The following is a 27793-nucleotide window of genomic DNA, read 5'->3' as shown; positions in this document are numbered from 1 at the left end:
TTAATTGAAGTTGATCTTTAAACTCGGCTATAATATCCTCACGATTCTCAGTTGTCACCGCTGTGCAATTTTTCGCCAAAGATTCGAGACAATCGATGACGGACCATCTTGCATAGTTTGTTATTCTGAAGAAATTATCGATCCCTTTCGAAATGTTCATGCTAAATTAATGATAATCAACACTATTAATCAAAGGCAATAATCAACAACTAACATAAAAAAGTGGTTGGCATTGTAGAGGATTTCTGGAAAGAAGTTGCCAATCTCATGTGCTAAGCTTAAACCTAGCAGGAGCATGACAATTCCTTTCCAAGCATCGATCGAAGGAGGTCCAAAGCATGTGGAACGGTTCCAACGCATCGTAGGAATTAACTTCAATATACTGGAAAGAAGTTGCCAATCTCATGTGCTAAGCTTAAACCTAGCAGGAGCATGACAATTCCTTTCCAAGCATCGATCGAAGGAGGTCCACAGCATGTGGAATGGTTCCAACGCATCGTAGGAATTAACTTCAATATACTGGAAAGAAGTTGCCAATCTCATGTGCTAAGCTTAAACCTAGCAGGAGCATGACAATTCCTTTCCAAGCATCGACCGAAGAAGGTCCACAGTAAGTGAAACAGTTTCAACGAATCGTAGGAATTAATTTCAATATACTGGAAAGAAGTTGTCAATCTCATGTGCTAAGATGAACCTAGCAGGAGCATGACCACCTACTTCCCAAGCATCGATCGAAGGAGGTCCACAGCATGTGGAACGGTTCCAACGCATCGTAGGATATTGTGGGATGTTATAGAAATTAACAAAGTAGATGTTTACTTTCCTGGCTTTCCTGGTTACTTGGTAATATATAGCTTGTTCGCGTTTTGGATTAGAAAAAGTTTTTTTTGATCTTTTGATCAATTTTAAACACGAAATCAAGTGATATTATTTCATTGTCACATCATAGGTATGGTCCCCGGGTAAAATTTTTGAGGTAAAAAATTCTTTCCCGCAAAAATCTGGAACAAAATGTTGCGAAATTAGACGTTATATTATCTATATACAAAAAACTTTCGTTTCCACATACACCATACACACTTCGGAAAGATTATAAATATATTTTTATCAATTTTTTACATATTTTTTCGTCATATTTTCTTCCTGTTGCTTTCCGTACTAAAATTTAGGAACAAACTATGTTTCGCAACGGTGTTTTAAAACAATACCTTATGGAAACTTCTCAAAAGGACTTATGTGCGAAAAATACCACCCCTAAGGAGCCTCAGGGAGGCTCGAAAGCTATCGTTCGTTTATACAAACTTACAAATTTCTGATACACGTGGTAGCGGCACACTGACTAACACCAAAAAATCCAGATATTTCCTCATCGAGTTAGATGAAAATGCCGATCTTTCTTTATCAAAACAAGATCTTTTTTCCGTTTACACCAATGATACAGAGATGACTCGTAGGATCTTCAACTCAACTAGTAAAAAAGTCCGGTTTAGTTCTGGGCCCACGTGATTTACCTGGGGTTCTATTTACCTTGTGGTACAGTAGGCTTTCATAGTGAACAACACTATTGCTCTCAGCATTTGTTTTATCGCAAAACCGTTGGCATTGTAATGCACACCTTTGCCCTATAACAGTAGTATTGTTTGATGATCAACTAAAGAAAAAAATCCCTAGCGATCCAGCTTTTTATCAGAATAATAACTAGCCTAAAGAAATTTATTCAACGCGTTTGGGTGTGAAATATGAAGTTATGATTAAAAAATATAACGAATTCCGTGGGAAGAAAAATCCATATCTTAAAAGCGTTATGGAACCAACCACTACTTACAGCAAAACAGGCGTTCGTGTCGAACGCTTATATTATAAAGAATATAAAAATCTTGAATTTGATATTATTAGATCACATCAACAAATTAGATGGAACCATTTAACAAAGAGCACTTTTAAACATGAACGACATGGTGGTTTTACTAAACCTTACATACTTGGTGGACTAATGTGCTGTGTATTTATAGATAAATAAACCTTATGGAATAACTCGGGATCCAGAAACAAATAATTATATGATTGTTTTTAATGATATATGTGAAAAATGTAGTAAAGTATGTAATTCAATACATTTTCAACGTAATTTTGAAAGTTGGACCAGTGGTAATGTGATTTTATATTTACCAGGTATGGTCACTACACCACTAAATCCAACGGCAGCTATGCCCATAATTTTAGTTAATACAGCATCTTTTATACGAAGAGAAAACAAATCGGAAATACGAATTTCTATATTTTTTTACATCATGGCTAATTTACATTTACTTAATGTAGTGATGGTGGTCTTGAGAATGAGGCTTTATACAACAAGTGCAGTTTTTGCGGATTTATTAATTAAAGGATTTGTTGGTACTAAATAAAATTTTTATTAAGAGAAATAATTTTTTAAAATTTTTTCAAAATACTTTAATTCAAAATTAGCCTGGATAAGATCCTAAACACTCAAACAATAGAAGCGTTCGTATCTTCATTAAAATCATTTTCTGATGTTGAATAAAATTAATTTTAAATGAATAATTAAGCAAAAACGAATCATTTCTTTTTAGGATCAACGTTAATAATCGATGATGAATTCATTCTAAATTGCAAATTGCGTGTTTTTGAAAATTCTTTATTTTGAAAAATTATATGTAAAAAGAATTGGTGAAACATGATTATTTATCAGCTAATTTTACAAATTTACGAAATTGATTCTTAAATATTACGGATAATTTACTATTGATAATTATCGTCACGTCACACTATAAACCACGTGAATTAATTATTTCCAAAAATTTTTTTAGATGCCTTTATTTGTAATAGTATACATTACATTTGTTTTTCCTTTCGTAACTGTAGGTAGTGTTTCGACTGTTTCGTGATCGGATTATTTAATTAAAAATTTAATGACGCCTTGAAGTACATTGTCATTGAGCTTAAATTTGATTGGCCAATTTCATTATTGTTAAATTAATCAAATTAATAAAACATAAAAAAAATAGATATTATACAATTTACTGTATATATAATTTATTTATTTTCTCGATTTTTATATATATACTATTTTTTATATTTCAATTTTTTTTTAAAAAATATAATTTAAAAAAAATAAAAGAGTAAATCCTAAATAATGACACCAACACACCAAACTGATTTGTAGGATGTAAAATATTTAATTTCGCATTGTAACAGACTTTATTCAACAGAGTATAATAATTATTTATTTATATAGTTCAAATTGTTCAAGTTTATTGAAAATATAAAATTGCTATTCTTATAAAGAAAGAAATAAATAATAAAATGAAATGAATTATTTAAATTACAAACTAAGTAACTTGTGTAAAATTCACTACTCTAGACTTAGTGTTTAAATAATTCTGACAATAATCATAATAAAAATATAAAATATGCCCTATTCAAAACCATCTAATAAAATGGAAATAAATAAATCGTAAAAAAGTAAACATTTTGTAGTATTATTGAAATAAAATCAAATAATGTTGATAAATTATTAAATTACCTTCTGGAATTTCAAATTCATCTTGATCCTTCGAATGTAAGTTTGGATTATTAGAAACATCATTTTCATCTATATATATTATAAATATAATTATGTTTAATTCAGTAATGAAAGGAATAAATAATAATCTCTTACCATCATCTGCAATATAATTTCTTTGTATATATTGAAAATTGGCTAGTATAATTTTATATAGTATATTTAAATTTATACACATTATTATTGTAAATTAAAATTTTCTTTAAAATAATTAATTACCCTTATTGCTATTTAATTTAATCTTTTTGGATTTATTATCATCAGTTAAATCTTCTTTTTCATCTTCTGTTTAAATAAACAAAAAGTTTGTTTTTTAATATAGTTTATTACTATCATAATAACCTGAATAAATTCTTTTGGATTTGCCCTTTCCTTCATTTTTGTTATCTATAAAATTGTTTTTTTGATAAATATTAAATGATATAAATTATTATAATTAATATATAAATGTATTCTTTCTTACCAATTATTGTAATTTGTTCAGTTTGGGATACAGATTGTTCAGAAGCAAATTCTTCAATTTGCATATCTAAAATAAAATAAAGAAAAAAGTCAATATTAGTAAATAACATTACAAAAATACTAATATTATCTGTTATAATTATATTTTAATTACCATTGACATCACTATCTTGCCTTTTAATTTGCTGTTGTATTGCATCTTCTTTAAAGATATCTATAATTTTAATTAGTAAGTAGTAACTAATATATTTATCAAAATTCTTACAATATGTATTAAATATTTTACTTACCGTTTTTTGAGTTTATTTTTAGATTGTTAAATACTTTAGGCAATATTTTGTTATTACACATTTTAAAGAATTATATCAATACTTTATACATGTCAAAAAATTTTTAATAACTAATTACTATCATACCTTTTGAAATACTATTTGATTTAGATGTACTTTGATTACTTGAATTATTAAAGTCATTGACTAAAAATAAAAAATTTATAAAATATATTATTATATGTAAAAATTAAATAAAATTTTACTTACTATTATTAGGAATACTAAATTTATAGGATTTACTATGAAATGCTATTAAAATAAAATTTTAATAAAAGCTTCAGCTATAAATAAATAAACCGTTAATTTTATGTTACCTTCTTGCTCTTCTATTATTAATGAATTTTTAAAAAAATATTAATAAAAATAATGGTAATAAAAAATTTAGTAATAAATATTTATACCTTCTGTTGCATTTCTTGGTTCAGGAAAATTTTCAAATTGATGAACTTTACTTATAAATAATCTGCTGCTTGTATAATTTGTTTCTAAGTTATTTGTTTCGAAGTTGCTATTTGCATCTAATTCATTTTGTGTATTTTGAAATAATGCATTAATTCCGCTTATTTTGTTTCTAAGTGTAACAATGTCAGGTCTCATTAATGGATCAGCATCCCAACATTGTTTCATTAAATTTTTATATTCTAAAGGAGTTCCTGGTACTATTCTTGGTCTTATACCATTGACTGTATTCATTGCAAGATAGTAACCATTTTCATGATTATTAAAAGGAGGCCGTCCAGATGAAATTTCCCACATAAGCATTGCAATACTATAAATATCAGATGCAAAAGTATATTTTCTTCCAGAAATAATTTCAGGTGCAATATATGGAAGATTTCCATAAATACTTTTTGGTGATTTATCTACAGGACCACAAAATCCAAGATCACTAATACACCAAGAATTATTAAGTTGTGAATATAATATATTTCCAGAATGCAAATCTCTATGGATTGAATTCTCTTCATGAATCTGATAAAGTGCTTCAATTATTAAAAAAGCAATTTTAATTCTTTCTTTCCATGTTAGTTGATTATTATTTTGTAATAAATATTCTCTTAAATCTACATCAAATTTGTTCATTACAAGCATATAATTCTCATTTGATGGATTTTGTGTTAGACCATAGCAATCGACAATTCTTGGATATTTACTGCCTATATTTAAATGTGATTTAGCCTATATAAAATATTTTTTATATTTGTAAACAATTAAAAAGTTCTTGAATATAAAATTATTTAGATGTTTAGATTTACAAACCTCTTCAAACCAACTTTGACTTGCGCCTTCAATATTTTCTAATTCTTTAAGTATTACACTTACTACAAAATTTTGTATTCCATGCACTTTAATTCTCTCTAATTGCTGTTTTTTAGAATCCCATTCTTTATATGGTCCATTAATCCAGTCTGCTGTATAAATTTTAGAGAATCCGCCTTTAGTTAGGTATTTAATATTCATTAAATTATTATAAGGGATCCATTCAACTATACGATCTGGTGTAAGCATTTCCGATTGACATTTTTGTATTAAGTTGTCAATATCATTATTTCCAGATGTCCAATTTGAAAATCTTGCTTTTAAATAATCTTGGACACAATATTCGCAATACAATGTAGCTAAACATTCTTTGTTGCAATTTTCACAAGTTCTTCTTGTTCCTGAATTATAACTAATTTTATCTCGGTCATAATCTTTATTAGTTAATCTTATTGCTTCATTTTTTTCATCTTCTGTAAGAGAACTATCAGCAAGAATTTTTTGTTTTATAAATTCAAAGTGGACGTGGAATCCCTTGTGAATGTTATAATCAAGCGATGACCATGCTTTATTGACTGCTTGATAAACTAATTCTCTTCGAATGGTAGACATGATGTCAATACTAGTATATTCATTTATTTGAATTTTATTTAAACGGTGGGAAAAAAAGAAAAAAAATTTATTTACACCAATTAATTGTGCAACATCAATCAACTTTAATATTGTCTACTGATCAACCTTGTACGACATCACATATATTCTTTGTTTACTGAAAACTTTAGTTGGTGATCATCATAAAATTACTACAAATAAATAATATTCCGCACTAAATACACCGACAACCTTGAAATCTTTTTTTCGCAAATCTAAAAAATTGTCACATTTTTTATTATTTCAAATTTTAATGATTAAAATTAGTGCGCATAAAAAAAAAAAATTTATAAGGACTTTGTTAATTATTAGAAAATATTTTAACTTGTAGGCGTGAGAATACAAAATTTCTAATGAATCTTTACAACTATTTCGAACTAAATACTTCAAATTAAAATCTCTTAATATTAGTTTAAATCAGTATTAATATTAAATGGAAGTGATTGATAAAAGTATTATTTTTGTAAAAGTATTCTGTATGTCAATGACGTATAAAATTGTGATGCTGATCAAATTATATAATAGGCTTACGTAATTAGAAAATTAGAAAAGCAAGAAGGATGTTGATCACAAAAAAGGTTAATCTAAAAATATGTTAAATAATTTTTTTTTTTGGATTTCATTTCAAAAATAATTTTATTACTTTACGTTATTTTGTAACTAATATGATAATTGTTTACTTACGTTAATACTTTACATTTAATCTGATCGCGAAGCTAAAAAAAAATATATTTATGAATAATTAATTACTACCATTTGAACAAGGAATCATAATTTCAATGGAAAAAAACTATTTATTTACTTTATTATTTCAAACAGTTATTCGTTCATCATTGATTTATATTCATAAGTATATTTTAAAAGAAATAATTTAAAGAAAATAAAAAAAATTACATTTACAACTCATCAATTTTGGATTCTGAATCTTTATTGAAAAAAAAGTGAATTATCTTCATGAATCAATTATAAGCTATAATGTCACATAAGTTCACAATAATAAAAATTTGAAAATTGCAAATCACAATTTATAAACTTACCATTTTTAGTACGTGTTTTATATAGTCCCAATGGGTGAATTGATTGTATTAGTAAAACTATTGATTATTTGTAGGTTATGTAATATAATATGTCAGTTTTTCATATTGACAGTTTATTATAATTAGTGTTTTGTAAATATATTTGTATCAACTGCTGGACCAATAAATTTTTCAAAGTATGCCAATAACTTTGGAAATTACACATTTGCCAAATTCAGAAGTTAGGAAATAAAAATTAATAATTGATATTTATTATTTTGCTAAATTCTGCTAATGGAATCCGAAGAATTCAAAAATTCAATTTGTTAATGTGGATTTAGTTTTGTAAAATATTATTTTTTTTTTAAGGTTTCAAGAACTTTTTTCGTGTGTTTTATTAAAAAAAAGAAGAAAAAAAAAATTTATTAAATATTTCATAACTATAGAAGAAAAATAAAAATCAATAACATTATCCAGTATTATTTTGATTATTTAATAGATTATTGAAAAGATTAAGAATACACTGTTTCGCATCATCATTTCTTTCTTGTAACTTTAAATCAAATTCTGTCCCTAGAATACATAGTAAAAATAAAAACAAGTAGGGTGTGACGCAGTGTGACAAATTATATATTATTAAAAAATCACATGACACCGGCGAAATCACCTCCGTGATTCGACTGATTCGTAGCAATTATATTTTTAACATGTACTGTACCCTGTATGGTTATTTTTATAGAAATATCAGACAAAAATCTGAAATACCAACTGAAATTAAATGATGCTTGAAACAAAAGAATGTGCTTGCTTGGCTCACAAAATAAACAAGCAATTGGTATATAACATTTTATTTTTATTCATGATCTAACTATAGATTAAGCGGATTCATTTTTTTAGGGCTTTTTTATAATTTTTTTCTCTAAGAATTTTTATTTTTCTCTAAGATAATTAATTTTTTTACTAAAAAGGGAGATCTGCCTGGTATTAGTAATACATCTTTTCGCAGAGATAATACTTTTTATGTCATAAAGAGAGTACGTCATTGCGATTATGTATAATGCGTAGTCACGTTGCAGTATTGGGATTACAAAATACTATAAATATGTGGAAACACGCAAAGTTAGTCACACCTACATCGTGACAGTTGAAAGAATAACGGATTTTCTGAAAATACAGTAAAGCCACACGGTTAAATCATCGCTTTCTAGAAATTTATAGGTTAGTGGCTATTTTTGTATTACCTCTGTTCCATAAAAAATTTATTTTCAATGTTCCTGAAGTGAATCAACCAATTTATGAAAATACTTATCGTATCAAATCAAATGTTGAAAGAAAAAGTTACGAAAACCAAAAATCCCGATAATCGGAAGTTAAATCTGTTGATGACAGTGTAATAATCATGTTTTTATTTTGATTCTCCGACTATTGTAAATTCCTATACAAAATCAGTAAATCAGTAAACTTTGTTTATACTTCTTTATTTTTATTAACTTTGCTTATACGTTTTCTTTTATTTACTTTGTTTAAATTATGTCATCGTTGCCATTTAGAGGGTCAGTTTCATACAGAAACAATAATATAAATATTGTAAAGTTTGGAGTAAACGTAAAAATGAAATTAAAAAGAATAAACCACGGAGTGGTGAGGATATATTTCGAAAACGACCAAGGAAACCACATCCGAATACCTTCCGGTATTAGGTTGTGGGATACATCAAACAATGTTGGTATACGACGTGAAAGTTTAGGAGGTTACCAATTTTTCTCAATCTCATGGGTACATGATTACGAGATGACGTATAATGGGGAAGCCGTATATGTGTTAACTAACCAGAAGCAACAATCAGCGCAAGGTTCCGCAATATTCACCTATTCAGTTGAAGAGAATGGGTCAGACTCAGAAGACCATACGGATAATGAGAGTGAATCAAGCAGTGAAATGAATGGAAACGATGAGACGAATGGGGACGATGAGACGAACGGGGATGATGAAACAAATGGGAACGATGAGACGAACGGAGACGATGAGACGAATGGGAATGATGAGACGAATGATGAGGATACAGATGGCATGAGCGAATGAAGGCAATGACAATCCGTTTCTTTATTATATGTTGATTGTATTTATGTGATAAGAATTTCTGTTCATAATGATTTTTATAAATTTATTTTGCATTTTATCAATAAAAATTGTGAGAACTTGGTATATTATTGCTCATTTCAGAACGTAACACATTTTTTTATCTGAGCCAAGCGGCACACACAGTTTAAAAATCAAAGTAAAGCTTTTTATTATATATTTGAACTATACACGATACTGTAAAGGATCGGTTAGCTATGCAAAATGAAGCGGGGATTTTATTGATTTACAGCAGCGCAGTATCGCATTTTTTATGTTGACGTCATTACATGTGATATCCCGATATCCCGCGGGATATCCATTGGATGTCATATGACAAGACCATAGGTTGACCAGATTGTTGCCGCAGGCAACTTTGATGGCGTTAGTATCCCGCCAAAAAAATGACAATTGTACTGTTCTGCTTCGCACGTATAATAAAATAAATATCGTTGTAAACGCAGATATTTGTCAAGTTCTGGGTGCTGCGCACTCCTCTCGAAGAGGTGAATAAGGCAGTTGCATTTTTGGTTTTTTATCCGACGGAGAAGGATTAACACCAGTAAATAGGTTTTCTGCTGGCCTGTGTATAAAAAATTTTCCTCTCAATAAAATGGTAGAAACACTTATTCGAGGGAAAAGACTGATTTTCTAAATACATTTCTTAAGAATTTGCTGAGCCACACGCATGTACTCCTGTGTCACAAAATAAATGCGTCATACGACAGGATTTGTGTGACGGCTGAATTTCTCACATATAGTACCATTCGGTATTTTTTCGCAAATGAAATTCTTGACCTCACGCACCGCACTTTGCACCAATAGCATTTCGCAAAAAACAGTATAAAACCGAAAATCTCAGTCACGTTACTCTGTCTCGTCAAAGGAAATACACTCGCGAACGCTTTCCCTGTTTATAGAGATAGTAACCAGCTTCGTTGGGGCCTCAAGGTATAAAAGTGAAAAAACATAAAACATTTCATGGCGTAGAGGCTGACGAAATAAGGTGGAAATTCATGACGATCGCAACGATCTCTTGAGCAATCTCACATTACAAGACCAACCCGAACTACTTGCGACAAGAGAAGTTTGAGACCACTGGACCGGAAACCACCTAAGAGGCATATTCACGTCCTAGTCGAACCACCCGTGTCAACTTCCGCTTCGAACGAGGTATTGAAATTAGCTTTGTTGCAGGCATTACTAAACAAGTCTGTCCATGGTACGTATAAAGTTTTGCCAAGAAATTTGAGTGACCATTTTTTGCTGAAATCTTCAGGTTGTGAGAAGTATTAATAACCCGGTTGTTGCGTTCGGTTGTAGACCGTGAATATCGAACACGCAACTCTCGAAGGACTAAAAAAAATCCAGCACTCGACAATGATGGAGCGGAGCTTAATATGTTAAATGACAGTGGAAAATCGTTCCGTCGTATACAAAGATGAGAATTTGCGAGCTAAGGTGGAAAAGGTCCTCGGTCATATTGTATGGTTACTGAGGAGGCGCAGAAGCCGGATTCATATTCTCGAAGTGAAGAGAGGGAAATAAAAAAGCATAGGACATCGGGCAATCTTAAGGAAAATCAGATACTGTAGATAGGCCGTAGGTCTTAGATTAGAAATTTCGTGTATCACGGGCAAAGTCCCGAGCCTTTGTATTTATTTTTATCTGTAATAAAAAACATTTCTTGGCAAAATTCTTCAAATATCTATTTTTAGTCCACGTAAATCAAACTAAAGGGCCATTATTCCCCGAAATCATTCAGCAAATGATGTGAAACCTTGACCGCCAATCTTTACCTGACTGGTCTTTTGTGTGTGGGAAAAGAGGGATAAGCTTTAAAATATATATACGACAAAAGTGGATCTAGACACTGAAGTGATATCCGTCGCTAAAATGACAGAAAATTACATTTGTTGCTTTATTCAAGGAGCGAATAGCAAATTTCTTGTTAACGTTGAAGCAATTGAAACGATTGAAGATCTTAGGGATTTAATTGTATGTCAGCAAAGAAAGTTTTTTCGTAACTTAAATATTGACGAGTACGGGATTTTTAAAATATCTGTTTCATTTGACGATAATGCGAAATATGAGAAGCTAAAAACAAGTCCGATTATGATAGAGCGTGAGAAATTGGAGGATTCTCAAAAAATTTCTGAAACCTTTAAAATAAATAAAATGCAGATTCAAGTTTTCATGGGAATTCTTGTAGATACGAGTATGAAAAAGATAGTGAAAGAAGCGTCAGTATCTACTCAGATCCGTGAATTAACTGAAACTGTGCAGGTGTCGATTGTACAGAATCGGGATATGATAGAACAGTTACTAGTAGAACAGAATCGGGTATTATTAGAACGTATTGGTATGTATGATGAATCGGAACAATAATCATTTGTATTTGTATAGTAGGTAAACTATTAAACGGTATGCTTGTAAACACATTTTAGATGCCAAAAAAACTAAGTTCGTTACAAAGGGAAAAGAGCTAAATGAGTTGTGTAAGACCAGAGTATTAAGAGTTGGTGATGTGTTTCGTTTTGAAAAAAAATTCGAAACGCTAGCAGGGATAAAGATAAATCAAGACTTCAAGGTTTGTGGGTTGCTTTTTGTAAAATCATTAGCTGATATATTTTAAAATTATATTTGTTTATGTTTCAGATCGTCGCTATTAATAATAATACCTATGCCCCCACAGTACAAATAAAAGATAAAACAGTGCCGGTTGATGGTGTGGTCATGCTTGAAAGACAAATTATAAACAATAATGTCAAGGAAGAGATTAAAAGACAGATTGTACAGGACAAAGAAAATTTTTTAAAGAAACTCCAAGATTACAATCACAAACGTGGCGGAGGTAGAGAGGAAAAAATCAGAACGGCTATCAACGAGAATCTAGAGATTAAAGATTTGATAACAAGAATTTTCGAAGTGCAAATTACTAACATACACTCTGAAAGTAATATTTTTTTTGATATTCATAATAGCGAAATGAAGATGATTGACTACATTGAAACATACTTTAAAAAATGGAAATAACATGTCTAAATTGTGTGACAGATTGATGACGCACGTTCTTAATGATGGCGTCTAAATAGTAACAGTAAAAGCATAGTGATAGAGTTATGTCCGGCGGGCAAAGTCTCGAATCATTGTAATTTATTTTTTCTGTATTAATAAAACTTATTTTATGATTATCATACACTGAAAAACACGCACACGATAAAAAATTCAAAGTAAGCTTTTTTATTGTATTTTTAAATAGTACATGATAAAGTCCTTTACTATGTAAAAAGTATTTGAGTAGCGGATGTTTCAAGGGAGGAATTTACCGTCCCCTAATGACCTGGCTTGTCATGAAAGATTAATATCAAAATCGTGAAAAGGCAGGGTTCGCGATGTGAGGAATTTTGGGCGGAGTTTTTTGAAAAATACTAAGCTTCATATGTATTACAAAACTTTTTTTTTCCTTTTTTTTTAAAAAAAGAACATTATATTAACTGAACGTTTCTGTTTCTATCTCAATTTTATAGGGGATCCTCCCATAAAGAGTTTTCATTGTTAAAAAGAGTGAGTGATATTTTATTATCATTGACTAACTAGAACAACACTTGCCTAGACAACGTATATGAGAAATAGTATCCGTTTAATGTCATTTTACTAAAACTTGTAAAACTTGAAACTAAATAAAGTAATTAAATATTATTTATTCACATTTTCGAATATGCAATTTTACGATTTATAAATTCAATAATATATTTTTACAACTTTAACAATACATTCTAACGATTTTGATAATTTTTGTACGATCCAGTTAAATCAGGTGACGATATCCTACACTTGGATTGTAAAATTTGTATCGAAAAAAAAAAATTAAAAAATTTTGGTTTATAAATTTTTCTGTTAGAGTATTTTGATGTCAGCTCATATATTCTAGTTCGGTTTTTATAAACCATGTAAATTTATTTTAAAATATCTTTTTTCGGTTCTTTATAGCCTTTTTCTTATAGACTGAAATTTTTTCTGAAATTTTTCTTTTTTTTTTTTTTAGCCGAAAAAATTTTTTTAATTGTCTTTTATTTCTTTGTTTTTTTTCAAAAAAAAAAATTGTTTTAATTTTTTTTTCCTTTAAAAAAAAGTTTTTTTTTTATTTTTAGTTATTATTTATTTTCTAAAAAAGGCTTTTTTCTATTTTTTTTTATTATTAATTTTTTATTGTATTTTATTAACATTTTTTATCTCTATCCTCTAACATATGTTATCGTTCAGCCCAATAGGATCATGCAGATTTTCATAGACCGATATTTTTATGACATAGCAATAACACATGATTGATATAATAAAGTGGAGTAAAAAAATATGACGTAAATGAATATTTTATAGGAAAAGTTTAATAAAGTGGTTTAAAAATAGCATAAAAAATGAAATTTATAGAAAGTTAAATAATACATTTTTTTTTGATACAATGAACTGCTTTTTATTAATCATATGATAAAGAACTTACAATCGTACAAAAACAATCCTAAAGTTTGGTATAAGGCCGAAGCCAGGTACCTCCTCCCATACCAAATAACACTTATTTATGGTGTTATTAATTACTGCGTGATCAAAAACGTCAGAACACTTTTATGGGTACTATATCGGTCACAGGACCGATATAGCTACTCTCCATCCAATGGCTAAAAATTTTTAATTACATAAAATAAAATATTTGTTATATTGATTATAAATCACTAATGCTGTAGCATAATAACATGAGAGAATCGTTAAAAAATAAGAACCTTTGTGGTATAAGAAAATTAAAGATATAATTGCGATAGGTGATAATACAAGGGAATTTTAAAAGATAATATAAAGTAAAACTACAAGAAGATATATAATATAATCAATATGTATGATAAGAAAGTTGAAGATGATATAAAGAATTGATAACTTGGGAATTATAATAATAAAGTAATTTATAACATGTAAGAAAAAATCGCAAAGTAAAAACCATCACAATATTACAGTAGAAGATAATGAAAGAGAAAAATTCAAATAATGAGATATACGGAAATACGATAATTGTGTAAGAAATTATAAGAGATCGATAATTAAGGAGTTTTATATGAAAATTGATGTAATTGGTTATTTGATAAATAGGGATGGAGAAAAATTATCAAAATTAAAAAATTAATTATGAAACAAATAGAGATGGAGAAATAGTAATAATAATTTCCTATATAGTTATTAGTATGTTCACAATCTAGTGAGTTTCAAAATATAATATTAAGAAAGCCAGCATCAATTAGAAATACGAATATTGGAATTTAATACATTGTAATTTTTACGAATGTGTATCTTACATCTAAGTTGTGAAAAATGCTGAAATCCAATGTCATTTGAATAAGGACGATGTAGACGATTAAAGAGGTTGATTATAGGGAAAGTTGTGCGGTTATCAAAGGTATTTTTAAACACAAGAGCAATGATGGATATTATTATCATTTATTTATGTCGATTGGTTTGAAGATATCTATAAGGAAACAACAAATTGGATTGTTCAATCTTTGTCCTTCATCACGATGATTATTATCGCAAGATATTTCCATTGACGGTCATAGATAAAGTTCGGAAGGCGTATTTTGTAAACGATTGTAATGCTAGATGCAAGGAATCTGATCATTTTCTGGAAAATAATCATTATTTAAAAAATGAATTTTTTTTTACAGCTGTTTAAATAATACAGGTATTAGTATAATAATAAAATAATGAGATTATAATTTTGGTTTATTTCGTTTCTTTCATTTCAAATCATGCTAATATCCTTTCGAAATGTAGACGAAAAGTTTTTTTTTTTGTTTATTTTGTACCCTTGATCGAATTAACACTAATAGAATATACATTTGCAATGCGAAGAATACATGAATTTACTTTACATTTAACGTATATTTACTACAACTTTATTACACAGCACCTTTGTATTATTTATATGTTTAAATTATTTAAATTAGCAATATATTTACTTTTACATTTCCTATATAGTTGCTTCACAACTACTATATCACTTCTATACATTTGTCTATATTAAATATATATTATCGCATTGAAAATAACATAAAGTAGCCGTAACGCCTGGTGGCAATATGGATACTACAAAGCCCCGATTTCATGGGTTTCAGCAAAGTTATTATGGATATTAAACCTATATATATATGAAAATAAATTCTAATGGAACCAATTAAATTCTAAATTTACCCTTTTGAAATTAATTAAGTGATTAATAACCCATCAAACGCATGATAACAAAAATTTCAACAAAGTAAATAGAACATTTGGTACTAAATTTTTATACGCGTCGACTACTGTTAACGTCCTATATCCTGTTATTTTATAATTGTTACCATTTAAAGTAATTTAATTTTCACCAAATAGAAATACCTTTTAAATAAAATTTCAGGTATTTCCCATATGTATTGAAAAATGTTCAATTTTAGCTTCCTTTCCTATTTCTTTTTATCATTCTTACACACAATATCATTTTCAGTGTCTAATTAACAGTATTTGGTATAATATTCCCACATTATATCAATATCCTTCGTAAAAAAAAAGAATATAATCCACATTGTCTCATTGTCGATTACCCTCAAATGATAGATATGAAAATGATCCTAACTAGTTTAACGATCTAATTATACAAAGTTATTAAAATTATAATTTATAAAAATTATATTGTACTGTATTTTACTAGTATGTGATAAGAAATAATGCTAATAAATTCAACTATGACATAGTATTGACCAGGGCATTCTTCAAATAGTTGTATTACTTAACATAAATTAAGCAAAAGGGTAGTTAATGAAATTTGCTGATTTTAGATTTTGTGGATAAGGTATGGTATTGTAGAGGACGACTTTATCTAATGATATTATTAATTTTGGAGCGCAGTATAATATTTAATTTAAATTATTAAGTGTTTTAAATTTACTGCGATCCGGAATGACGTTAAACTACCATTGTTACCATCGTTACTATCCTTGGATTATACTAATTTTCGCCTGATTGATCATTATCTGGAATTTTTTGATTTGTAATCATTTGTAATCATCCGGAAATAAATATCTGAATTCTACGACAAAAAAATTTTGTACTTTGACGTAAAGAAAATGATTTAATCAATGGAATACGTCTTTTAAATTTACATATTAAATTTCGAAATTTATAACGATAAAATAAAAAGTATTATTAAAACATTGAAACTTACAGTATAAAGTAAAAAGTCATTAGAATTTTGAAATTTATAAAGTTTAAAAGTTTATTAGAGTTTCAAAATTTATAAAGTAAAAAAGTTTATGAATTTATTTAATAAGTAAAAAGTCTCCTACTTGCACTTCCAAGCAAGTTATTGCTATCATATCCAAAAGTAGTATGAAGAACTGAATACTAAGTTTGCGGCAATATTCTTTACTTCGATCCTTTAAAAAAGAATTCATACTTCTGCCTTAATTTATGTATAATCTGCTAATTGGTCATTAAAATTTAAAACCTTTAGTGTAATTCTCACTAATTATAAAAATAAAAATTTGCTTTTTATATTACTAGTGAAGAAGAGCAAAAAAAAAATAGAAAAAAAGTTTTCGAAAAAAATAGCAATATTAATACTGTATATACTAATAATACGTGCAATAATAATTGTAATATTAGTAACACTAAAACTGGTTTAATAACTTTCTTATGTGCTTATTAAATGCGATATCTTGGACCTAAAAAAATGCTAAAATAATATATTGAACATGAATAATAAGCATAATTAATCATTAACTATATAAAATTTAAATTTTACATCTTATTTAATATAAATCGATTTGTAAAGATTCTATTTAATAAAGTAAAGTTTATTAGTTAAACATTAATAACTAACTTGCATTTTAAATAATAAAATTACTAATTAATACCCGAAAATTCCTTGCTTATTATATTATCGTTTTGTTCATAATAGTCATTCGAATTTTTTTGTTCAGGGAGATTATTAAAATTGAGCAATCTACTTGTATAACTAGCTCCTGAATGTGTTTTAAACGATAAACTAGTTAAAGGTATGTTATTTGGTGAATTTTTGTTTATTTCATCTGCTTCTTTAATTTGTGATTCTAATTTTATATTTGATACATTTTGCCACTTGTGTAAAATATCTATAATTCCTTCTGCCGTTGTTCTTTTTAGTTGATTTGCATCTAAGCACCTTTTGATTAATTGAACAATTATTTGGGGTACTTTAAATTTAAATCTTGGCCTAAGTCCTTGACAAATTTTTATTGCTAAAGTTTCATCATGATTAATATCATGATATGGACGTAATCCAGAAATTACTTCATACATAATTATACCATAACTATAAATATCAGCAGCTTTAGTATAATTTTGTCCTCTTAAAATTTCAGGAGCTATATAATATAGAACACCATATATGTTTTTTTTTGCATTTTCTAATACATTATAATTTGCAGGTTTACAAAATCCCATGTCAGTTATAGCAGTTTTATATTTAAACTTTAATATATTTCCAATCATATGCAAATCTCGATGAATTAATTCCTTTTCATGAATACATTTAAGTCCAACTATAATGTCTTGTAAATAGTCAATCTTTGCATCCCAATCAAGCTTGCTATATTCTTTATCTAAAAAATTTCGTAAACTTCCATCTTTTGCATAACCTAAAACCATTATATAATTTTTCGTATTTGGATCCTGAGTTATTCCATAAAATCCAACAATCGCGTTATTATTCTTTTCTACTTTATTATGTAACATACTCTGTATGAATGTGAAAATACAAATATTTACTAATTAATAATTTAAGTATTATGATCATAAATATTATAAATAACAAATTAACTAATAAAATAATACCTCATTAATAAATTCTAAAGTAATATTTTCTGAATTATCCAAACTTTTTAGAGCTACCAACATATCTTCATTATTTCTATTATATTTTTTATATCTTTTCCAATATTGATTTTCACTGTCCCAAACAGTTATATTTCCATCAATCCAATTTGCTCTATACACTTTGCCAAACCCACCTTTTGCAATAAATTTAATATTATAAAACCTATCATAAGGTATCCATTCTAATGCTGTTTTTGCATCATCATGGGCTGATAGTTGAGTATCTTGAATAAATTTATCAATATCATTATTACCACTAGTCCAATTTTCAAAATTTCGTTGAAAATGTATTGAATTACACAATTTATTACATTTTTCACATATATCATTAAAAACTATCATATAATTTTTTGTTTTTGGATCCTGAGTTATTCCATAAGGTCTATTGATCTACAAATACAAATACATTAGTAGAAATTAAAAAACTTCAGATTATATTGAGTAATAAATTTATCAAACCTCATTTTCAATTTCAATTGTAATATTTTTTGGAGTATTTAAACTCTTCAAAATCACAAACATATTATGACTTTTTCTTTTCCAATTTTGAGTTTCATTATTCCAATAACTTATATTTCCATCAATCCAATCTGCTCTATACATTTTGCAAAACTCATCTTTTTCAATATATTTAATATTATAAAATTTATTATAAGGTATCCATTCTAGTATTTTCTCTGCATTATCATGAGATGATAACTGAGTATCTTGAATAAATTTATCAATATCATCATTACCACTAGTCCATTCTATAAATTTATGTTGAAAGTAGATTGCATTACACATTGTATTACACACTTTACATTTATAATTCAAAACCACCATGTAATTTTTTGTTTCTGGATCCTGAGTTATTCCATAAGGTCTATTGTTCTATAAATGCAAATATATTAGCAGAAATTATAAACTTGAAATTTTATGAATGATAAATTTATCATACCTTATTTTCAATTTCAATTGTAACATTTTTTGGAGCATTTAAACTCTTCAAATTCACAAACATATTATAATCTTTTCTTTTCCAATTTTGATTTTTACTATTCCAATTAGTTATATTTCCATCAATCCAATTTGCTCTATATACTTTGCCAAACTCATCCTCCGCAATATATTTAATATCATAAAATCTATCATAGGGTATCCATTCTAGTACATTTTCTATAGTACCATAATAGGTATGTTCTGATAGTTGAGTATTTTTAATAAATTTATCAATATTATCATTATCACTAGTCCAATTTTTGAAATTTCGCTGAAAATATATTGCATAACATTTATAATTACATTTTTCGCATACATTATCCCAAATAATCATATAATTTTTTGTTTTTGGATTCTGTGTTATTCCATAAAATTTATATAATAATATTTTAAATATTTTAGCAAAAATTAAATTGTTTAAGATTTTATAAATGGTAAATTTATCATACCTTATTTGTAAATCCTGATATAAAATTGGTTGGAGTATTTAAACTCTTCAAATTTACAAACATATTACAATTGTATCTATTCCAATTTTGATTTTCATTATCCCAATAAAATATATTCCCATCAATCCAATTTGCTATATACACTTCACCAAACTCATATTTTCCAATATATTCAATACCATACAATCTATCATAAGGTATCCATTCTAATGCTGTTTTCGCATTATCATGGGTTGATAGTTGAGTTTCTTGAATAAATTTATCAATATCATCATTACCACTAGTCCAACTTTCAAAATTACGTTGAAAATGTATTGAATTACAAACTTTACTACATTTTTCACATATTTCATTAAAAACTATCATATAATTATTTGTTTCTGGATCCTGAGTTATTCCATAAGGTCCATTTATCTATAAATACACAGCATATTAGTAGAAATTAAAACTTCCATGCAAATTATATAGAATAATAAATTTATCATACAGTACCTCATTTTCAATTTCAATTGTAATATTTTTTAGTGTACCCAAACTCTTCAAAATCACAAACATATTATAATCTACTCTTTTCCAATTTTTATTTTTTTAATTTGCTCTATATACTTTATCAAACCCACCTTGTGTAATACATTTAATATTATAAAACCTATCATAAGGTATCCATTCTAATGCTGTTTTCGCATTATCATGGGTTGATAGTTGAGTATCTTGAATAAATTTATCAATTTCATTATTACCACTAGTCCAATTTTTAAAATTTCGTTGAAAATGTATTGAACTACACAATTTATTGCATTTTTCACATATATCATTAAAAACTATCATATAATTTTTTGTTTTTGGATCCTGAGTTATCCCATAAGGTCTATTGATCTATAAATACATTAGTAGAAATAAAAACTTCAAATTGTAATGAGTAATAAATTTATCATACCTCATTTTCAATTTCATTTGTAATATTTTTTGTATTACTTAATAAACTTTTCAAAGTCACAAACATATAATGACTTTTTCTTTTCCAATTTTGATTTTCATTATCCCAATGACTTATATTTCCATCAACCCAATTTGCTCTATAGGACTCATCTTTTGTAATATATTTAATATCATAAAATCTATGATAAGGTATCCATTCTAATACTTTCTCTACATTATCATGAGATGATAGTTGAGTATTTTGTATAAATTTATCAATATCATTATTACCACTAGTCCATTCTATAAATTTATGTTGAAAGTAGATTGCATTACATATTGTATTACACACTTTACATTTGTAATTCAAAACCATTATATAATTTTTTGTATTAGGATGCTGAGTTATTCCATAAACTCTATTGATCTACAGATACAAATAAATTAGTAGAAATTAAAAACTTCAAATCTTATTGAATAATAAATTTACCATACCTCATTTTCAATTTCAATTATAATATTTTTTGAAGTCTTCAGAGTCACAAACATATTATAACCCTTTCTTTTCCAATTTTGATTTTCATTATCCCAATTATTTATATTTCCATCAATCCATTTTGCTCTATATACTTTGCTAAACTTATCTTTTGCAACATGCATCTTATCATAAAATCTATCATAGGGGATCAATTCTATTGCTTTCTCTACATCATCATGAGATGATAACTGAGTATCTTGAATAAATTTATCAATATCATCATTACCACTAGTCCATTCTATAAATTTATGTTGAAAGTAGATTGCATTACACATTGTATTACACACTTTACATTTATAATTCAAAACCACCATGTAATTTTTTGTTTCTGGATCCTGAGTTATTCCATAAGGTTTATTGATCTACAAATGCAAATACAATAGTATATTAGTAGAATTAATATAAACTTAAAATTATATTGAGTAATAAATTATCATGCCTCATTTTCAATTTCATTTATAATATGTTTTGGAGTATCTAAGCTCTTCAAAATCACAAACATATTATAATTTTCTCTTTTCCAATTTTGATTTTCATCATTCCAATAACTTATATTTCCATCAATCCAATTTGCTCTATAGGACTCATCTTTTGCAATATATTTAATATCATAAAATCTATTATAAGGTATCCATTCTAATGCATATTTTACACTATAATAAGTATGTCCTGATAGCTGAGAATTCTGAATAAGTTTATCAATATTATAATTACCACTAGTCCAAGTTTTGAAATTTTGCTGAAAATGTATTGCATAACATATATGATTACATTTGTCACATATATTATCTAAAACAATCATATAATTTTTTGTTTTTGGATTCTGAGTTATTCCATGAATTTTATATTCTATGTTAATCTATAAATGTAACAATATTTTAGTAAAAATAAATTATTTAAGATTTTATTGAATAATAAGTTTATCATACCTTATTTGTCAATTCTAATACAATATTATTCGGAGTATTTAAATTCTTCAAATTCACAAACATATTATGATCTTTCCTTTTCCAGTTTTGATTTTCATTATCCCAATAAAATATATTTCCATCAATCCAATTTGCTCTATACACTTCACCAAATTCATATTTTGCTATATATTCAATGTTATGAAATCTATCATAAGGTATCCATTCTAATACTTTCTTTACATTATCATGAGATGATAACTGAGTATCTTGAATAAATTTATCAATATCATCATTACCACTAGTCCAATTTTTGAAATTTCGTTGAAAAAGTATCGCATAACAAGTAAAATTACATTTTTCACATTTCTTAATATCATGCGATGACTTAGTTAGTGTCTCAATATCTTCAGTATAAGTATTCATTGACTTTTTTTTAAATTACAATGAATTCAGGTTAATAGGATATTCTAAGAAATATAAAAAAAGCAAGTGAATAAAATTTTTGAAATTTTAATAAATATATAGATGTACATTATTATATGTATTATGCAATGCATTATGCAATAAAATTTTCTTTTTACGGAGTTTTTTGATGTCAATCAAAATCCATACTTAACAGATATAGGAGGAATAAGAATCTCATTGATTGGCTGTTGATCACATATGAGCTACATTGACGATCCAATAAAATTAAATTCACATGACACAAGTATCGGTCTATAAGAAAAACTCTCCTAAGATCTGCAGTAAATTTTTATTTTATTAAATAAAATTTTTTTTTTTTGAAAAAGCAAAATATGAGTTATATTTATATTAAGAATATTATCATAATTAGTTAAGTTGTATAAGATATTAAGCAAATAAATATAATATATATTGTAGCTTTCCATCTGTAATACAATCAATTATTAAAAAGTTATTTAAACAAAAATTTTAGTAATTATGTAAAATAAGTAAATAAAAAACTAAAGATTTAAATAACTGACAACTTACCAACTATATATAGTATTATTCAATTATAAGATAATATATTAACTTACGAGCTAAATTATTTAATGTGATTTTTGTATAATATAGAAAATTATATATGTTTATTATATAAGATACAATTATAGATGGTATTTAAATGCATTTACAATAAAAATTTAATATTTCAGCTTATTTAATATACCTTTAGATTCCTTGGTATTACTTTCTTCAAATTCCTCAATAGTTTCTTCAAATTCTCCAGAGCCGTCTCCTTTGATTTCTTCAATACTACTGGAAACTATATCGTAAATTTGTTTAAAATTTTAGAATTTTAATTATATTAATTATTTATACTATATATATAATTATTACCTTTATTATTATTGTGAGCCATTATTATATAATTATATTAAAATGCTTTCTGAGTGGAAAGATAATGTAGATATCTTTTTTTTATTATTATTAAATACTTTTATTAGTATGGATATATATGGTGACAATATTAAAACCCCTATATATGAAAATAAATTCTAATAGAACCAATTAAATTCTAAATTTCCTCTTTTAAATTAATTAAGTGATTAATAATCCACCAAACACATGGTAACAAAAATTTCCAAAAATGAAAATATTAAACTTTCTATTTTAAAGTTAGCATGGACCTCCACCATCAAATGGATCGTTATACCCCTAAAGATCTACATAATAAATCTCCTGATAGTTTAACGACTTTAACGTCATCTCAAACCACATTGGTCACATAAATAGTAGTTTGAGCCTTTGAGGCCTATCTTGGTCCATCAAGGATAGTGGCTATACTAATTTTCGCCCTCCCATTGGATCCGATGTGAAATTAGCTCAGATTCCATGTAATGACGGCAGAAGTCATGGGTCAGGATGATTACAAATGATTGCAAATCAAAAAATTCCAGATAATGATCAATCGGACCCGGTTCACCAGCCAGAATCAATGGAACTAGGGGCGAAAATTAGTATAACCCAAGGATAGTAGTGATTTCCAGACCGCAGTAAATTTAAAACACTTTTAAAATTTTTATAGACCTAAATTAAATATATATTGCGCCCCAAATTAACAATATCATTAGATAAAGTCGTTCCCCTACGGTTCCATATCCTATCCGCTTTACAAAATCTAAAATCGGCAAATTTTCATCAACTACCCTTTGCTTAATTTACTAATTGTTAAGTAAAACAACTATTTGAAAAATGCCCTGGCCAATATAGGTCATAGTCTAATTAGCATTATTTCCTATCACATACAAGTAAAATACAGTATAATATAATTATTTATAAATTATAATTTTAATAACTTTGTATAATTATATCGTTAAACGAGTTAGGATCAATTTCATATCTATCATTTTGAGGATATTCGACAATGGGATAATGTGAATAATATTCTTTTTTTACGAAGAATATTGAAATAATTTGGGAATATTATACCAAATAATGTTATTAATGAAAGACTAAAAATGATCTTGTGCGTAAGAATGATAAAAAGAAATAGGAAAGGAAGCTAAAATTGAACATTTTTTCAATACATATGGGAAATACCTGAAATTTCATTTAAAGCTGTTTGGTGAAAATTTATTCACTTTGAATGGTAACAATCACACTATCTCAATTTGTATATTCACAAACATCAATAAAATAATAGGATTCGGTTTCATATAATTTATATGCAATTCTATAGGACGTTAACAGTAGTCGATCGCGTGAAAAAATTGAATTTTTAATTTATTGTACATGGCTAAATACATTGTTAATAATAATAATAATCCTACTTGCATTTCCTATCATATATAAAGTATGAAGAGCAATTCTTACAACTCTATCAAAAAATTAAATCTTTACTGAGATTAAGTAAATATATTTATAGAACCCATAAATCTTTATTAACTTAAAAAGAAGTATATTTTAAGGAAAATGATTTATAAAATTACATTTATTTTCAAGATAATATTCATATTTATAATATACACTATATATTATGTACTACACTACTACTACATATTAAAATATATCAATATAACTTTTTTCTAAATCCACCAAGATCTCTTATTTTTATTACTCCAAATTAATTCTCTTGTTCTTTCTTCCCTTTCAACTTGTTCTAATCTTTTTTCAACTTTAGCCAATTTTTCTTCAAAACCTTTAGATTTAACAATTTTCTCAAAAAAATTTATTGATATTTGTGAATCAGGTTTAATATGATTTTCAGTATCAATTAAAATAACACCATCATGATCCAATTTTTTCAAATACCTTGGATTACCAGTTATATCCCTTCCCATACTTAATGTGACAGATTTTGTTGGTGATTTTATCAATTCTTTAATAAGTTTCCATGCTGCTAAAGCATATTTTTGTGATTCGTATTCTGGTCCATCAAAATTTGGTATGAGACCTATAGTATTAATTAACCAAGTTTCTTCTTCATCTTCAAGTTGATTTACAGCCTCTATTAAAAAAAAAATATATATTATTAGATAAATATATTTTTTTAAAATAAAATATTTGAAATTCGTAAAATATTATTACCGAAAATATCAACATCAGGTTCTTTAGTCAAACGACTAAGATGGGAGAGACGCCCACCAATACGATCTTTCACGATATGCATTAAAACTTCGTCTGATTCACGACCACGACGTTTGTCCTTTAAATACTTCATAGCATCATCAATTTCTAAATCATGAACTCTAATTGTTTCCATATGAGATGCATCCATTTCTGCAATATAAAAAAAAAATAAAAATTAATTTAAATACATATTGCATCATAAGTATATAACTTACTCATTCTCTCGTATACACTATAATCATCTGTATTGAAAATCATTGTAACAAAACCACTAGAAGCCCAAGCTTCAGCACGTTGTTGTAAAAGTTCTAACAAATCACATCCATCTTCATCATCTTTAAAATTATGAATATTATTAATTATAAGAACAAATGGTCGACCATGACGAAGTTTATGTTTATAAGCAACTTCTTCCACCATATTCAAAGCTTTTTCAACATCAAGTAACGCAGAACCTATTTAAAAAGATATTAAATATATATTCAATTCTCGAGAAAGAAAATACTTTTAATGACTTAAATACCTCTTTCAGGAGCCTCCCTTGCAAACAAACCACCGATGTAATCTTCTCTAAAAGTATAATTTAACGCTCTACCTAATCTTGTTTTAAAAATTTCAGTATCCGAATGAGCTTCACAAAATACGACACCATAATGATTTATGATATCCATAGCCCTTAATACTAATTGAGTTTTTCCAGTACCATTTTCGCCGACTAATAAATAATATTTTCCTTTTGTATCACCTGCTACCACACTAAAGATTTTTTGATATTCTTCTCTCGCAAAATAGACTTCTTTTATTTTTGATTTTAAAAGATAGGCAGGTTTTAAAAATGATTTTAATACTTTATGAACTTCGTGCCATTCATACCTTCAATAAGAAATAGTTAGAAATAAGTATTATAAGTTGAAGTAAATGAATCAATTGAGATTTTATACTCACCAAGTATGGTACACTACACCACCAAATCCAACAGCAGCTATACCCATAACTGTGGTTAATACAGCATCTCTTACACGAGGAGAAAATAAATCAGAAATATTAATCTTATATTTTTTACGTCCTGACTGATTTACTTGATGTAATGATGGTGGACTTTGACCACCTTGAGGACGAGATTTTTTATAATTCGCTTCATCAAGTGCAGTTTCTGCAGATTTATCAATTAAAGGATTTGTTGGTACTAAATAATAAGAAAATTAATTTTTTTTAGTAAATTCAGAATTTTTTTTTTAAAATAATTTAATTTTAAAATTAACCTGGATAAGGATCCCAAACACTAGAAGCATTCGTATTCTCATTATAAAATCTTTTCTGTTGTTGAATAAAATTAATTTTAAATGAACCATTAAACGAAATAAAATCATTTTTTTTAGGGGTAACGTTAATAATCAATGATGAATTCATTCTAAATTGCGTGTTTTTAATAATTTTATTTTGAAAATTATAACTAATAAGAATTGGTGAAAAATGATTATTAGCTTGATTTAAGATTAATTTATCAGCTAATTTTACGAATTTACGAAATTGATACATCATTAAATATTACGAATAAATTTTTTTTATCATTAAATCAAAAAAAGAAAAAGAAAAGAAGAGAAGATTTTTAGGAAATTTAATGAAAAAATGATGAAATTTAAATATTTATGATACATATTGTGAACTAAAAAGTTTTTAACTAATAAAGTTAAATAAAAGAAATTCCTAATAAGAAGAAGTAAGAAAAAAAAAACCTTAAATTTCACTTTTTACGAAAGAGAAAAAAGAAAAATAATATTATCGTAATTTAATTTCTACGAATCGGAGTAATTCAATTAATGACGGCACCCGATCAATCACTTAATAAGGAAATTGATCAAGAAATTCCCGGAGTATTAATTTCCCATTTCTTTTTGGAATGTCTATATAAAGTAATATCATTTGAGAATGTGGCTATGGCGTTTTGTCAATCTCTTTTTTTTTTTTACTGCGTATAAGCTTAATATACTCAGTTGTTGGGCTGTGAATGCATAAATGAATTTTATGCATTACTAGTTTTATATAATAAATGAAAAAAATACGGTATGT

The 27793-nt window shown here is 26.9% G+C and overlaps 6 protein-coding genes across 6 annotated transcripts; 3 read left to right on the top strand and 3 right to left on the bottom strand.

Moving 5' to 3' along the window:
• Window positions 1–1804: 1804 nt before the first annotated feature.
• On the top strand, window positions 1805–2020 carry OCT59_025661 (uncharacterized protein; the record flags this gene model as incomplete). Its single annotated transcript, XM_025331304.2, has 1 exon — window positions 1805–2020. One exon carries the CDS (start codon window positions 1805–1807, stop codon window positions 2018–2020), a length of 216 nt encoding a protein of 71 aa, XP_025189621.2.
• Window positions 2021–3436: 1416 nt separating this feature from the next.
• On the bottom strand, window positions 3437–5838 carry OCT59_025660 (uncharacterized protein; the record flags this gene model as incomplete). The annotated part of the gene is made up of 13 exons (XM_066140088.1): window positions 3437–3450; window positions 3545–3613; window positions 3680–3721; window positions 3803–3868; window positions 3926–3970; window positions 4047–4112; window positions 4200–4259; window positions 4336–4368; window positions 4462–4521; window positions 4585–4626; window positions 4692–4703; window positions 5532–5556; window positions 5638–5838. The coding sequence occupies 13 exons, from the start codon at window positions 5836–5838 to the stop codon at window positions 3437–3439; spliced, it is 735 nt and encodes a 244-aa protein (XP_065992230.1).
• A 3077-nt stretch (window positions 5839–8915) lies between these two features.
• On the top strand, window positions 8916–9386 carry OCT59_025659 (uncharacterized protein; the record flags this gene model as incomplete). The annotated part of the gene is made up of 1 exon (XM_025331305.2): window positions 8916–9386. One exon carries the CDS (start codon window positions 8916–8918, stop codon window positions 9384–9386), a length of 471 nt encoding a protein of 156 aa, XP_025189623.2.
• A 1924-nt stretch (window positions 9387–11310) lies between these two features.
• On the top strand, window positions 11311–12624 carry OCT59_025658 (uncharacterized protein). Its single transcript, XM_025323794.2, has 3 exons — window positions 11311–11784; window positions 11870–12012; window positions 12081–12624. Exons 1-3 carry the CDS (start codon window positions 11319–11321, stop codon window positions 12456–12458), a joined length of 987 nt encoding a protein of 328 aa, XP_025189624.1. The 5' UTR covers window positions 11311–11318; the 3' UTR covers window positions 12459–12624.
• Window positions 12625–17342: 4718 nt separating this feature from the next.
• Window positions 17343–17777, bottom strand: OCT59_025657 (uncharacterized protein; the record flags this gene model as incomplete). The annotated part of the gene is made up of 1 exon (XM_066140067.1): window positions 17343–17777. One exon carries the CDS (start codon window positions 17775–17777, stop codon window positions 17343–17345), a length of 435 nt encoding a protein of 144 aa, XP_065992229.1.
• A 7224-nt stretch (window positions 17778–25001) lies between these two features.
• OCT59_025656 (uncharacterized protein) lies at window positions 25002–27262 on the bottom strand (the record flags this gene model as incomplete). Its single annotated transcript, XM_025331024.2, has 6 exons — window positions 25002–25601; window positions 25682–25873; window positions 25939–26178; window positions 26247–26596; window positions 26669–26909; window positions 26986–27262. 6 exons carry the CDS (start codon window positions 27260–27262, stop codon window positions 25180–25182), a joined length of 1722 nt encoding a protein of 573 aa, XP_025189626.2. The 3' UTR covers window positions 25002–25179.
• Between the last annotated feature and the right edge of the window lie 531 nt (window positions 27263–27793).

The sequence above is a fragment of the Rhizophagus irregularis genome, chromosome 5, assembly GCF_026210795.1.
Source record: "Rhizophagus irregularis chromosome 5, complete sequence".
Lineage (NCBI taxonomy): Eukaryota > Fungi > Glomeromycota > Glomeromycetes > Glomerales > Glomeraceae > Rhizophagus > Rhizophagus irregularis.
This window is presented reverse-complemented; position numbering and strand designations above follow the sequence as displayed.